Source organism: Hyperolius riggenbachi, chromosome 4 (assembly GCF_040937935.1).
Source record: "Hyperolius riggenbachi isolate aHypRig1 chromosome 4, aHypRig1.pri, whole genome shotgun sequence".
NCBI classification, from domain to species: domain Eukaryota; kingdom Metazoa; phylum Chordata; class Amphibia; order Anura; family Hyperoliidae; genus Hyperolius; species Hyperolius riggenbachi.
The window spans coordinates 240,125,342-240,141,345 of record NC_090649.1 but is presented as its reverse complement, the minus strand read 5'-3'; the positions used below and the strand labels follow the sequence as shown (position 1 = coordinate 240,141,345).

At 41.8% G+C, this 16,004-nt stretch overlaps 1 protein-coding gene across 3 annotated transcripts in view; it reads left to right on the top strand.

Annotated features, from left to right (window-relative positions):
* Positions 1 to 1,264: 1,264 nt before the first annotated feature.
* COL12A1 (collagen type XII alpha 1 chain) overlaps positions 1,265 to 16,004 on the top strand; it is a 321,024-nt gene continuing 306,284 nt past the window's right edge. For 2 of the 3 annotated variants that reach the window (XM_068281498.1, XM_068281500.1), the window contains exons 1-2: positions 1,265 to 1,541; positions 9,439 to 9,549. In XM_068281498.1, coding sequence (XP_068137599.1) covers positions 9,477 to 9,549 — 73 coding nt within the window. In that variant the 5' untranslated portion in view covers positions 1,265 to 1,541; positions 9,439 to 9,476. The remainder of the gene's footprint in view (positions 1,542 to 9,438; positions 9,550 to 16,004) is intronic. The other variant, XM_068281501.1, reaches the window with a different exon arrangement.

Below are 16,004 nucleotides of genomic sequence, written 5' to 3'. Positions count from 1 at the left end.
TGGGGATTGCGGTTATTTGGCCAACGTTGTGCACAATATCAATCATAATGTCGACTGTGGGGGAATAATGGTACAATCAGTGACACAGTCAACTACTGTATGGCCAGCTTCAGTATAGGAGCAGCACTGGAACTGCCTCTAAAACGCTCAGCGCTAGGGGCGTTTGGGATTAGGGATGTTCTACTTCCCCCTTCAACTGACTACGTCTGTCCACAAATCCTATTTTTTAAAGCAACCCAATATATTTTCTTAATCACTGAACAGACCATTACTTCTAGTTGCCAGGGAGGTAACTACAGGGGAGCAGCCGCTGCAACTGCAGGAGGGACAAGAGCTCTGAGAGAGTCCCCTACTAAACCTTCTCTTCTACCAATACAGGGGTTCATCCTTCAGATCAGGTGTTTTTGTGGCTACACTAATTATGGGTGTGAAGATTATGATGGGGGTATCACCAGGGGTAGGCAAGGGAAAGGGTGTGAACAATGAGGGGGCCCATGGAAGTTGTACTGGGGAGGGGGGGGGCATGATTTGTAGCTATGCTCTTGCTAGCAGCACTTGGATCTATTCTATTGCATGTCTTTTGTTAATAATGTGCTGTGTACAGGCAGCCGCAGTAACTCCGGTGAAGGTGAGGCTGCTTCAGGAATCCAGCCAGCAAATAAGCAACACGGTTGGATTACAGCAAGCATCTCTTTCCTCTCAGCGCTGCCAGCAAGCTGTGGAAGTGAATGTTAGGTTTCTGGGTCGCTGAAAACTCATTGAAAAGTTTAGGCTGTGAAAATCATTGCATCTCCAAACAATTTCGTTTTTATTGGTTCTGCAAATGTCCCGACTCCCTGCCAAATAAACCTACAAGGCACAGCAAATGTGTGGAATAGGCAGACAGTTACTTCATGGAAAACCTGCTAGATGCTTCAAGAGCGCCCACCAGAATTGGTTTGCGCACCTCAGAGACCACCCCCCCCCCCTGAAACAAATAGCATTTGGAGATTAAGTTTTTCTACTCCTCATTGTTCTTCCAGTTTGAGAAATGCCTTTGTAAATTTGCCAGGGAAACCTAAGAGAGCTTCCAGCTTCCTTCCAACTGTGGCTGCTCTTTCTGGCTCTGAGAAGACACAGAGGACCCCCTGGCACTAGTACTTGAACAGTAATCATGGAGAAAGAATTTTGAAAAGTATGTGGAACTTTCCAAAAAGTAAGAGTCTCCCCCTATTTTCCTTGCCCTCCCTCCTTCCTCACCACCTCCATCCTTTCCCCCATACAGAAGCATTGCATCTATCACCCAGTGGCAGAAGTCCACCTTCCCCTGCTGTTTCGTAAGAGGTTGCGAGTTTTGATGGGAACAGCCCTCTCTTAAGGAGCAGATTGAGGAGAGGCGCTTCCCACTTGAAGGAAGACAGTCATTAAGGACGGAGCATCTTTGGGAGCCACCAGGAGGAGACCCTGTGCATCCCACTGTCTCATCATCCCAGCCGCAGCTGGACCGCAGGGAGGGACCAGTGTAGCTGAGACCTGAGTCCAGGGAGCCCCGTATAACGCAGGTTCGGCTTCCAGTCATTTATATTATATAGGCTGAATGATGATGATCTGTAATCTACTTTGCTATTATTCATACCATTGTGACGACTGCTGTGCAGAACTCAGGCACTCTGATCCTAAGCAGCAGCCTGTAGCTTGTGTTTTATAAACGTCTGCCTATACCTAATAGATCTTCATCACTTGCACAGGCTGCATTATCCAGCGATCAGAGGACAATTCCTCCCCACACTGCTATTACCTCTATCTGTTAAGCAGCAGAGCAACCACGCTGATTGGTGGCAGCTGCACATGAAATTTGCATGTCTGGCTATAGTTATTTCTATGGCTAAACGTCCATTCTTCTGGATGCTGCATGGCTTTGGTGATGTAAGGGTTAAATATTTGCCTATAGGCTTGATACATGCTTCATACATGGAGTGTTCATAGGTAAATGAATAAGAGGAGAAAAGGAAAAAAAATCACAGCATTCACCCATAGCAACATATTTCCCACTTCAGGGAATTGGGTAACTGTGGTAGCAATTCTCTGCTCCTTCCTCCACTGTTCACACATCAGTGATCTGTACAGGGTTACTGTATGGGCAGAACTGAACACGTACCAGCTAAGGCATTGCAGGGAGCTGGCACTTGTGATGCAGTAAATGATGGATTTACACTAATCCAGAGAATGATTAATATAACTATGTGTCTATGTTGATTTTGTTAGGTGATTATATTTATGACTTGTGCTGAAAAGGCAAGTCTGATGTGTCTATAATATATTCAGCATACATGGGCATAGTGTGGATAGATTTACTAAATGCTGCCTGAGTTGTTGTGTGTGTGTCTGGGAGGCTGGGTATTAAATCTGGTTTTTATTCTCCTTTGACTGCTGAGCTGTATGATGAGCTCATCCTGACGTCTAGAGAAGGATCATTAGCTTGCTATGCTGCCCCCTCCGCCGGCAGCAGAGGTGTTAAAGCACAGAAATCATATGGACAATAACTTTGGAAAGCTCCCTTGATTTATTGTAGGATCAGCAATAGTCGCGCTGTAATAAAGAGCTGACCGTCTGGAATTCCTTATGCATAGCCTCATAGTCATTACACTGCAGCCAGGGCTGCTGTAGCACCTGATTGGAAATTAATGTGTAATACATTTGCTGGAAGCAGTAGTGTATTTTTTCCCTTTGTTCTAGCTGATGGAAGTGTTTGAGATGTCATTTCCAGCTGTTGTGAAGCTAGGCGACCTCTTGCGTCTGCTGGGACATGTGGTTCCTCAGTGGCTGGGATTACATATGAGATTTAGATGATGATGATGGGTAATGCAACAGCCTGACCTGCTTTTGGCTTTTTATTACTCCAACAATGCTTTCAGTAGCAGAAGGGTTAGTTTTACACTTTATTTTCTCCATACATCAAGCTGTCGTTGTATCGTTATGTTTCAGGACCATTTAGTGGAATAAAAGCAGCCCATACTCAGAATCCCTCCCCCCCCCCCCCCCCCCCTCTATAAAAATAAACGTTACAACAGGTAGAAAAAAGTTAAAGAAACGGTTTTTGGCAGGCGAGCTTATGAATGCATTTCCTAAAGTGCTGTAGTGTTTTTTTTTCCAGCCCCTAGGTGGCGCAGTGAGCTTGGAATGGACTCGTGTTATACGATACCTGTTCTTGACTGTTTCCAACTTCCAAGCTTCAGAAAGGAACACTAAGCTGCTGCTGAATTTGAAGCAGAAAAGAATATGTGGATATGTCATACTTGCCAGGCCTAATGAAACACTAGTTATGTAAATTCAGTCCTTGTGTGCAGCTAAAGCGTGCCTCAGCCCAAAGACTGCATCACTGACCTGTTCAATATGTTGGCGTAATCTGAGAGGTATTAAATTGAAGAAGTAAGGCATGCTAGTTCAGACAGAGGATGAAGGTTAAATCATTTCACATTTCCTTCATTTATGTCTTTTTTTTTTGCTGTGCTTTTTAACAGCAGTGCTATAAAAGTAAAGCTTTTATGACAGGATTTCGGTTTAGGGTCTATTTTCAGAGTAGCTGGGCATGGGAATGTTGTATTAGGGAAGTGGAATATACACTCTGCTTTAATTCCTGGAAACATTGGCTGAGCTTTGCTTTAAAGTGAAGAGTCAGCCCAGGATATATTAGCGACCGTTAACAAACGCATAGGATATGCCAGGGTAAATGTAGTGTAAAGGAACCTCTGGGACTCATGTCTGCAGCTATACTGTTAATGCGTTTTGCACTCATTACCTAACATACCCTTATTGTGTCTGGCTGAATGATTAAGAAAGGAAACCTAAACTGTGACCCTTAATCCCACTAGTTCTGCTTTTGTATTACTTCTCAGAGCACATCTGTGGCAGCAATCATGTTGTTGTATAATCCAGCAGGACTCCCTTGTGGGCATTACATCATGGTTGCAGTTTTCTTAGGGTCCAAAGGGTCCTTCGCTACATCAGTGGTGGTGGTGGAGGGCTTTATTGCTGAGCTACACTCTGTTCTCTCCTGAAGGAAAAGGCATTCGTCAGACTCAGCTACTCTGGCACAATTCCCATTGTCTGAAGAAGCCCTCACTGTTGCTTCTGATTCCATTGATGGATTTGTGTGCTGATTGTTTGACTTTTTTTGTTCAGTAGCTACCAAGCATTTGTCTTTCTTGTTACACTTAGGAATGATTTGTGTCATGATCAAGTTTACCTCATGGTTAGTAGTGTGACCCAAGTTCTTGGAGAGCCTCATGTGTATTATAAACACATCCTAGCGCACCAGATCCCATTAAGGCCAGTTATGTCAGAGGATATGTTCAAGGCCACTCATACATACTATTGGATTACGTGGCTTTAGGGTCCTACAATCAAAACTTTTTATATATATATGGCAGTGCAGGTTCACTGATGCATGTATGTGTGTAAATCACAAGATATATGCCTTTTTGTGAGTACGGTTGCTTTGTTATTTATGTTTATTTCTTGTCTCCGAATTGCTGAAATAAGCTTGCTTTGTGTGGCCAAAGGGGTATCAGGCAAACTTTGGACCTTGTCAGAACCCCTGTATATATTCACAGCAGGGAGCCCATCACATGACTCCTGCTTACTTTATGTGGAATGGAGGTGGGGTAGTAGGCAACATATCAAGTAATGGCATTGAGATTGCAGGATTGCACCTTTCAAATAACATGGGTGCTCTGGTAGAACTTGCTTAGTGATGTGACTTGCTTGACCTACTGTATGGACTGCTACAGAAAATATGTCATTGCTATATCAATACATATTACCATGATTAATATTCATATTAAATATTAATAGTAATAATACAAACTGCAATTATTGTGGGCAATTTCCATTAAACGCTAGTAGAAGGACAGCAGAAATGGTGGATAGCTATATTATAGCATGTGGAAATAAATGTGTAAATAAAGGCTCTGAGGAAATGGAAACATTCTTGTGGTTGAATCTTTTAGTTTGTTACCGCAAATATTACTGTTGGAGAGGGTGTTCTTCCAGTAGAAAAGAGTGGACCAAAAGCAAATAGCTCACATTCAGTGTTGGAATGGTATCTTGCCAGTGATGGATTAAGATGTAATGGGGCCCTAGGCAAAGTAGTAGATCTGGGACCTCCTTGAGGTCTTTTTGGTAAGCTGACATAGGGAGAGGTCAGAGAAGGTAGCTGGTGGGCCCCTTGATAACCACTAGGCCACAGGCCGCTGCCTAGGTTGCCTGGTGGATGATCCTGCTCTGTATCTTGCTAGTGATGAATGTTATGGTCACCTGACCAGCAATTCTCGAAAGCTCTAGTTCACCCTCCCAGATTTTTCTTTGTCAGTAAAGCCCAATAGGGGATATGCCATTACTCACACAGTCTTCATATTTCATCTGGCTGTTCCAGAAAAAGTTCCTTTGGAAAAATCTGCCATGAAACGCAAAGACCCACCCAGGCAGCATAAACTGGAAGTATAGTGGCTGTTATCCAGCTAGAGAGCAGCTTCCACTGCCCAATCCCTCCTCCTGCTATTTAGAGGAGAACTCTCTGCGCCCGGCATTACAGCTCAGCAGCTTATTATCAATATGACACTGAGCTGTAGCAGCAGTGTTGGCCACAAAGTTAATTTCTCAGTGAAGGAAGGAGTGGAGGACAGGTGATCTGTGCTCACAAGGATCGACTGGCTGCTGCTCACTTCAAGTTCCTTCTGACTACTACATATGTGGGTGATGATGGGATGGAGGAGGATGTGGAAAGCTTTCCCTTCAGTGAACTACACTGCTATCTGAACAGGAAATAAAGCTACAGGACCAAGCCAGGCAGGGACTTTCAATACATTGTATGCACATAGGTAAAAGATGTCCCAACAATAACTCCACCCCCCACTTCTCCATCAGAAGCCAGGAATAGCATGACCCCCAGATAAGTCCCTCCCCACACTTTTCAAAAGTCATCTGGCATGACCAGCAGATCTAAATAGCTGGAAAGAACCTGTATTGGTAGCAGCAAATCAAACATCATAGGATGCATTAAATGAAACAACATACAGTATGTAATATTATATGAAACAACTTATGAAATGGAATACAAGCTGCAACTGTCTACCCAAGCAGCCACTTGCACATAAGCCAAGCTTTACACTAGGGATGAGTGAGCAAACTTTTCAAGTTCGGCCTCGTAGCGATTCGGCCCCAGTCTTGCTTAGCAAGATTTTCGTGAGATCAGCAGCCAATGTTGCAATGTAACCACGTTAGGCGTCTATGAGGATCTCACATGTAAACAATTGATAATCAAAGTGAAATGTTAGTACCATCTTTCAATTGATTTTTTTCCCTTTAAATTGATTAAAAGACCCATCCTTTTCACTAATCAGGCACTTAACTAATCACTTTACCCCCATTCAGCTGACTTCCAACTTTTAACGCATTTTTTAGGCATGACAATGTTGGCTTATATCCAAATATATATGGTATTTATGGCAAAATGTACAGATGTGCAGTGCATAAAGCATTGCTCATTGCTAATGAACGCTCTACCACATGCATGCAAAAATGGGAGGCTGAGCTATACCTTTAATGCCACCTACAAATGAACAGCGTTCACTGCAGTAGACGTTTGATCAGTACCAAGAGCTACATTCCTTTAACATTCCTCATCAATATAATTTGTATTTTTTTTTTTTTACCATGTTGCAATTAAATTATTCAAAATTGCTTGCTGTGACCTTTTTGGCAGATTCATACCATATTGTTCTAAAATCACCCGAATTAAAAACTCCCTGCACTAAGTCCTCAGGAAAACCATAGGAAACAGTGCTCTAAAATCTTATAGAAATATTATATTACAATAACCTCAGCTAATCATTCCTGATCAGATCAGGTAACATCTGTACACATTGTGTCATCTTGTGCAATTCATACTTCTCCAATATCCTCTAGATTGTAAGCCTTTGGGCAGGGTCTTCACTCCTTTTGTGTCCTACCTGATCATGCACCTCTATTACTGTGCACCCATGCTATGCATTTGAGTGAACCTAACTTGCCTAACTCCATGCTCCCATCCAGTGACTGACTAAGCATTACCTTGTACTCATACTGTGCTGTGTGATCTGGTTTTCTTGTATTCCTGTATTGTCATATTGCTGTTTGTCACCCCTAAATATTGTCTGTAACCTAAATTAATGTCCAGCGCTGCGTAATATGTTGGCGCTTTATAAATACAACAAATAAATAAATAATAAATAAATATCATCAGTTGACCACACTGGATATTTTATGTCCAATAGCTATGTATTCCTCTACATCATTCTCTCTCCTGCATTCATCTTTAGATATTAGTACACCACATTCAATTTGCATGTTTCTCCATTATTTTCTGAGTAGATAAAAAAGGAATTGCGCTATGCATGGTCACTGTAAGTGCAATGTATTGTTTATGAATGAAGATGGAGTAACCTTTCTATGCTAGTGCTATAATAGGTCATACAACAGCTATGGTGTTTTACTCCTAGTTTCTCAACATGCGGTACGCGTACCCCAGGGGGTACTTCTGATGGTTCCAGGGGGTACTCGGGCTTGATATACTTAACCAAGAATAACAAATTTAGAGTTTTAAAAAATGATAAATCTTAAATAAACAACACCAAAATAGTATTTTAGATAATTAAAAGCAATAGTTAAGGCTTGGAAATTGTTTGGTACCAATTATCATGTACTATAACTAAATATATATTTGTCAAGGGGTACTTGTGATAATGTTTACTATGCTAGGGGGTACTTGGTGAATTCAGGGTTTTAAAAGGGGTACATACCAGTAAAATGTTGAGAAACGATCCTGTAATACGCAACTACATTGTTCTTTATGTAGATAGCAACAGAGGTTCTCAGATAAGTTTGAAAGTTTCTGCATAACTGCAGTATACTAAGTTGTTTTCACACTGTACCAAATGAAAAACTGATCCTATAAAACCGATCTGTTTTAGGTGTAAACTAATCAGTTTCTTACAGTGCCACCAGTCTTTCATCCGATTCCCGCCATTATGTTTTCGCGTTGACGCCTGTTGTAACCGTTGGCGTCACATTTGCAATCCTCTGTCATTTAAATCCACTGCATACAGGAGATGCCGGTATATTGATCCCAGGGCCCTCTCAGAAGCATCAACCTCCCATTAGTTTGCAAAAGACCAATCTGAATTCTCCATGGACACCAGGGAGGATTTTCATTGATCCACTACTCAGTGAACCAATGAGAATCCACCCTGGGGAGGGACGATTCCCATTGGTTTATTGCAGACCAATGGAGGCTTGATGTTTCTGCTGGGGCTCTGGGAGCTGTATACCCTTGTTTTTTTTCATGCAGGGATCCGAATCGAAGGTGGCAGCAGTGTTGGAGGACCCAAATAGACAGTGGCAGGGAAGTATTTAGGGAAATGTATGCAGCAAGAAGCCTAGTGAGAATGACACCGTCCGTTCTCATTGGCTAGCATTGATTCCATTTGCCTCCTTCGCCATCTGCTTCATCCAGCCAATCCAGAAAAATTGTGCAGGTCCCAAACTTGTGTTACACTTGTCGGAACAGAGCAAACAGATCCGTTCTGAATGGACTGATGGACTATGCAAAGCAATAGGATCCGTTCGGATCTGTTCCATTCAGTTCGGATAAACAGCATATGTTTAAGTGGGAAAGGAGCCTTACAGAGTTAGAATGTTGCAGGTATTGCTAGCTGAGTTACGGTTAAATGGAAGGTAGTGGGTCAGGAAGCTCTATAATAATATTGCTGCTGGACCCCACTATATATATAATCCCGGGGTAATTCAGAGGAACACTTTTCATTTCAAGTAGTAGACACCATTTGCTAGCTTCTAAGATGGCCCTGCACCTTGTACATACTGATGTGAGTGTTACATTAGACTGCAGTAGTGTCTGGCCAACGATTCATGCTATGGATGGTTCTTAGTAAAAGGCTATGGAAGATTTTGCTCCTTTAGAAAAGAATAATAATATCAGTACTAAATTAAAAGAACAATGAGGCCTTCATGAAGAACATCTGAGGTAATGGCTCCCTAGCATCACACCCATTTTGTCTGGAGGCCTGGCAGGCATATAGAAAGTAAAGTGCTGTGTCACCATCACTAAAGTGGTTAACGTTTGACTACAGCTGGGAAACCACACTCTTATTCCGTCTCATAGCCCGTCACCTGCGGATGATTAGTTAGGCAGCCCAGTCAAGCGAGTTGCCGCAGGCTCTGTATCTCTGGAGGTTTGTGGTAGTCTGGGAGCGATAGAGAGGAAGCATGTTTTATATTAACTTATAGCACCTCACTTCCTTTTCAAAAGCTCTATCATATTCTAATCTAGCATAATTCTGTGCCCGCATTGCTGTTACGTATACAGGACTTCTTACTGAAACATTGTTCTTTCTATTGTTGCAGATCCATTCATGTTGTTGTGACCCGGAGAAAGCAGAAAAATGAAGATCCGGCTCTCCTCAGCAGTGACGGCACTCTGTGCTGCCCTGCTCTTATCTACCACACTGGCAGAAGGTAACAGATCAGCTTCCCATAGTGTGACTAATGGCATCACACTATCAACTTTCCCTAGTACTTCTTTTTTCCCACCCATTTATTTCTCTCTCTTCTGCCTCTTTGTTTTCTTTGTCATTTTGTGTTTTGTGTGAATAACACATTTTCCCCTCAAGCTAAAGTCACAAAGGTATTTGCAGTAGGTCGAGTCTATGTGGAGTCTTGGCAAGAAGCATCTCTGTTCTTCGTCATGTAAGACCCTGGAAGAAGAGACTTGTGTAAGCATGATATTACCAAGGTAGAAGCCCTCCAGCCCTGGCACACCTCTCCTGCTTGGCACTTGTGCAGTGTGTAGAACATCCGCACACATTAATAAATGTTTTATACTGACTCAACACATTGTTATATTTCTTATTTAACCTTTATTTTGAAAATGTTATATGCTTCTTAAAGTGCACCTGTGTTTAAGTAGGCAATAAATGCTGTACAGGAGGATCATGGTAGGGGAGCTATGCAATATAAGTGGTTATTCCACTAATGAGGATTTTAGTGTATTTTGGAAGTAATCCAATGTGTCTCCAGATTATTTGTCTGTCACCATGGCTACATAGAAAGGATAGGTTGTGAAAATAAATTGTGCGGAACACCATTGTGGGATGGAATGGGGAAATTTCTCAAGATAGGTGTCAATAAAACTGGAGCAGATGTTCAGAGCAACCAATCAGGTTCAACTTAAGCACAGATTGTGAATGGTTGCTGCTTTACTTCTGCCTAAGATTTCCTTGCACCGGCCTGTGTGACACCAAACATTTCCACACAAAAAACGGCATGATAAGGCACAAATGTATGTACATAAATAAATTAGCTTTCCAAAGTACCCTAAAATCATCTGAAAAGGAACCCAAAGTGAGAGGTATATTGAGGCTGACATATTTATTTCCTTTTAAACAATGCACATTGCCAGGCTGTCCTGCTGATTCACTGCCCCTAATGCCTTTAGCCATATACCCTGAACAGGCATTCAGCACATCAGATGTTTCTGACAAAAATCTGACAAGATTAGCTGTATGCTTTTACTGGTGTGTGATTCTGACACTACTGACCAGGAAGATTAGCATGACTGCCAGACAACTGGTATTGTTTAAAAGGAAATAAATATGGCAGCCTCCATATGTCTCTCACCTTGAGTTCCTTTTAAGTTAAAACAGCATAGCCTTTTTACTTTTCTTTTGATTTGTCTTTTTGTTTTGTTTTTCTAAAAGTCTAAAGCTGTGCTCTAAGTACTTTTTAAGGTGTCACATAAATTTGCTATATGGATATTTACAGTTCAAATGTCATGTAAGGCAGACTTGTTATGGTTCTGGAAAAAGATGGATGCCCTTTAGCACACCATCTGCTTTAAGTCTAGATTTTCTATGCCAAATGGCTAGCTGAGCAACATGGGAAATCTTTCTTATTAGCAGGTACGGGATGCAAGGCTATGGATTCCAAAAATGAATTAACAGAGAAAGATTACAGAATTACACATATGCCGCAATGTGCAACGTGTATTATATTTTGGCAGTCCAGCAATTCTCATGTCTGTTTTAGCTAGAATGTTTGTTGCATACCGTGCTGACATTATTCTATCAGACATACAAAGGAAGTATCTGCTTCACCCGAAACCAAGCTTAAAGTGACCCAGAGATGAGGTGCATACAAGTTTTTTGCATATCTGGTGCTTCCTCCCGCCCCCTCCGCACAGATCGCTCCCTCGCTGGGGTCTAAATCCTCCTAGATTCTCCTATAGCTGCCTTGTTGTTCGCTGCCAGTCAGGCGTACTGCACCCTAGATGGGGGAGTGCGCTTGGCTGCATTGCGCCTGCGCCGACTAGCCCTGACTGACCACGGATAACGGGGCTGCTATGGGAGAATCTAGGAGCCTTTGGACCGCAGCGAGGGAGTCATCTGCGTGGAGGGGGGCGGGAGGAAGCCCCAGGTATGTATAAACCTTTTATGTCCCCTCGTCTCAGGTACACTTTAAATCAACTTTAAATAGACTTTCTTTGCATTGGAAAGAGTGCAAGGTTTACAGCTATACTTAGAAAATGCATTTGGTTTATGCACATGTATGTCCAGATAGAGAGCATTTTGTAGTAACTGCCTTAATTTGCAGTTTGTTTGTTCATAGATAATGTGGCTTGCCCTATCATTAACTAGTAAACATTTCTATTCAGCTTGCATTAAGCCAACCTCTTTTACTTTGCCAATTTAATGCAACTGTTTATGAATTGAATGCATTTTATTTTATTTTTTAAACGTGATGGTTTCTGCTCATGGCTTTTTTGCTACTTTCTTTTTCAGAGAGGTGCTTGTTCTATCCTAACTATATTACATCTTTTTAAAGTGACCCTACTGTTAGATAAATATGGAGGCTGCCACCTTTATTTGCATAGAAAAAAAAAAGCCAGTTGCCTGGTTCTTTTGGGGATCTTTCAGCTTCAGCAGGTTGAGCCACACATCTGGGACAAACATGCTGTCAGAGTAGTCCGGCATTAGTAAGAATGAGTGACTCAAAATGTTAAAGGGATCCAGAGACGGTAATATAGAAAGATTGGATACTTTCCCGGGGCTTCCTGCGCATGTGCAGAAAACCCTGACCGACGTGACTGAACCAGTCACAAGGACTGATTGCAGCTGAACGGCAGACCGCGGAAGGACGGCGAAGCACTCAGACGTGCTTATGGGGCTGGAGGAAGCCCCAGGTAAGTATCAAATCTTTCTATATCACCATCTCTGGTGTACTTTAAAGACAGAGGACAAGCACAACGGACAGGCTAGCAGCCTTACTATTTGTTTGTTACTAAAAGTGGCATTATGGGGGACTAGGTTGTAGCATTCTGATGTACACAAAATTGCATCTAGGTGAGAAGAGACAAACAGTATATGCTTATGTAGAATGCTGGATGGTAAATGGATCACTGTACTTAAGTTTGTTAGTACAGTTATCCTTTACCTTCCTTCCTCTCTCATGCCCAACCTTATCTCCTTTCTAACTACAGCCTCCCAACAGACCCAACTTGATGCAATATCTCCTCCCACCTTAATCTTTCCTCCCCTTCATATGCTCTATAATGTATCCCTATTTATTAAACAGAACAGATAGTATTGGTCACTCATTTGGGGTGGCTCTGTGTCCAGGTGAACAGGCTGAAACCATTGTGTCTGGATATCAGAACCAGTTCTAGGTGAAATAGGGGGTCCTTGGAAAAACTGAATATGGAGCCCCAATATTGCAGTATTAGGGTGTCTCCCTAGCACAGCAGAGCATAATCTCCTATGTCTTCCTCAGCACGCTTCAGCCCTTTGTAATTCCCGCCATTGCATCTTTTCCATTCCCTGCAGGCATGTATGCTCTTATGTAACATGCCGGCAGGTCGGAGGACAGAGACTCCACCGTCGGGAGCCATGATGGATGGAAGGATGCTCTAAATTTAAAAAGTGAGATTACGCTCCGCTGTGCATTCTGCATTAATCCCCAGTTGTCATGCCTCGGTTGCTGACTCCTGATGTGAATCCCACACTCATAGTGACACCCTTTCAGGAGGAAGATTTCAGGCCACTACAGGACTTAGGGCCCTGTGCAGTTGCCCAGTTTGCCCATATGGAAGCCTCAGACTAGACAGACATGTACAACCACCTCATCCAAGTGAAATGTTCTGTACTATAGAGAAAGGAGGGAAAGAGGAGTATAAGTCCACCCATTAGAAGAGAATCCAATAGTTATCAACCAAAAAGAAAACTCGACTTCTCCTGAGTCATTATTCACTTAAGCAGTTTTGGCTACAGAGGATAGGAGACTCTTGTAGAGACATCTATTACCTGAAATAATAAATGATTGTTTTGGGTGGCAGAAGTCTAATGTTGGGTCTTTCCTTCAGGCTTATAGCCTCAGTTTATTTGGTAACGGCAGCAGGGTCAGTTTTCCGTTGGATGCTTTTATGAAGGTTCATGCTCTGTGATAAAAAAAAGTATTAATAGACAGATATGAGTCATGTTAAAACCTTGTTAAAGAGTAAGACATATTTCATTAAGTTTTTCCACTGATGTCATGGGAAATACCTTTTAAAGCTGTTTGATGTTAAACATGGCAAAATCCCATTATCACAGCTATGTATAAATAGTATAGTGAAAACAAAACATAGCTGGAAATGAGCTGCACAGTACAAGTGCTGGCAGAATGGATGCCTGCTGACAAGCAGTTGTCAAACGCAAACGCTATCCCGCTATTTTCCACATCATTTACTACAATATGTGTGGCTTCATCTGTTGCACATGCCCAGAACATAGCAAAGCATAATATTAACCCTCACATCACTTCTCTAAGCACAGAAGAAATACTCCTCAAAGAATTAATTTCTTCATAACTTTTTTTAATACATAAGTTAGGTGCTCTTAATCTCACTCATGTTTCAAATAACAACCTTCTGATGTAAAATGTCCAAAACAGAATAGCGTTTTGTGTATCATATTGATATAATCTTAGCTTTATAGCTAAAGTTAACAAAATGAGATCATATTTAAAATTATATGTTTCTTAGGTATTTAAAATAAATAAAAAAATAAGTCCACGATGCATCAAATGGTATATAATGCAATAAGTAAAGTCCTATCAACATTGCTTGGTACATAAAACAGCAATCTTTATTGTATCACAAGGTTACACAGCAATTAAGGGGGACCTGCATAGTGCCCCTTCCCCCTTCAGGGTCCTCAGTCGTCGCTATGACTATGAGCAGACTTTACTGATAGCATCTAACTGGAAGAAGTGGTACTGTGTCTGATCCTCCGCATCCTGGGCTCTACAGGCTTGGCAGTGGTATTTTAGTGTTTTTTTTCTTTGTTTTGTACATTAAGTGGTATAAATGTTTAACTAAAATTAGTTTTTTGCTATTTATTACAAACATCTTTCTGTACCTTGTAATAGCATTTGAAACATCACTTTCATAGTTACCTGTCCGTATGGCTGGATTGTCTTCTTTTTCCTCTACCGCGGTGGTGATGTAATCCCGACATGTCTTCTCGGTTCCATCACCCCTCTTCCACCACAGGGTGGTGCTGTAACACTGACATGGTCTTCTGGATCTTGATCACATGTCATATCATGTGATCGGATGTGATCGGGACCCAGAAGACCTGTCAGAAGTTCAGAGCCGCCGGTGGAGGGAGAGAAGAAGCCATCTGGAAAAGATCATTATAACTGCCTCCTGCTCATTTGGCTGCACTAGGCAGCCAAATAAGATATGCTGGCAGTGGGTTAGAATGCACCAGCAGCTTTCAAACGAAAAATTTTGTTTGAAGCTGCTAATGGGTTAATTTTATGCAACTGAAAAGTTTACTGTTATGACTTGGGTTTCTAGAAGGCATTTCTACAGCTCCTGTGGTGTTTCCCAAGATCCAAGGCACTCTTTCTATTGTTTCTTGAAGTGATTATCTTTGTATCTGCCAGTCAAGCAACCAGTCTCTTCAGTAATCCCTTTAACTACCGTAATTCTAATTCCCAGATATAAGGCAGAACACTGACTAAAGACAGCCTGAAACAAATGGAAAGGTTTGCATCTGAAAAAAATAAATCTAACTGGTATAAATTAGAAATGTTACTCCAAGTTGATGCCTAAAAAAATAACATTCAATGGATTACCCCTTTAAAGTGCACAGGCATTGAAAAAATTGTTTGCATTTATACTCTTCGCCCCCACAGAAGTTCACATTTGTTGTGATAAATATAACTTAAAAATTCCCAAATACATTGTTGACCCCAAAATATCGGTCTTCAAACATGCACGTTCTCAAAAGTAGTCTAAACTACTGCGTAGTGCTGGAACTTAGTGGACTGTCCTATTTGACTGTCCACCTCCCCTTACATCTCTGCACAAACTTGGGTGTGAGAGTCCCCCCCCCCAACAATAGAGCTGTCAGTCTATCCAGGTGAACTGGGCCTAGACATTCTCTCGTGTTGCTGTACAACACAGGTGGCCATGTACTTTACGGAAATGCAGGACACCTTTAATCATACTGAGTGGGACAGTACTGCGTTGTGCACAGAATTGCACATAGCAATGCACTGTTGGAATACACTGCTGTGCAGTACAAAAGTGTACTTGTTAGTCACCACTATTTTTTGCCCTGTCCGGTGTCTCTGGGTATCGCACACTGATACAAGTTGCCAAAATTAGCTCAGCATCGCTTAAGTATGCTCAAGTCCTTAGCCTTGTTTTACAAAGTAAAACCTTGAATTAGTGCTTTGTTCACTGCATGGAGACAATAATCTAAAGGTAGAATGGCATTACATTTCATTGTATGCACATCAAGGAGGTTTCTTTAATTATACTCCTTTTCCATCTTGTTAATAACGCCCAAAGGGCTCTTAAAGCGTGAGGTGTGTCATCTTAATCTGTTAGGCGTGTGATTTTCTCCCTTTAAAATTATAGTTGATGC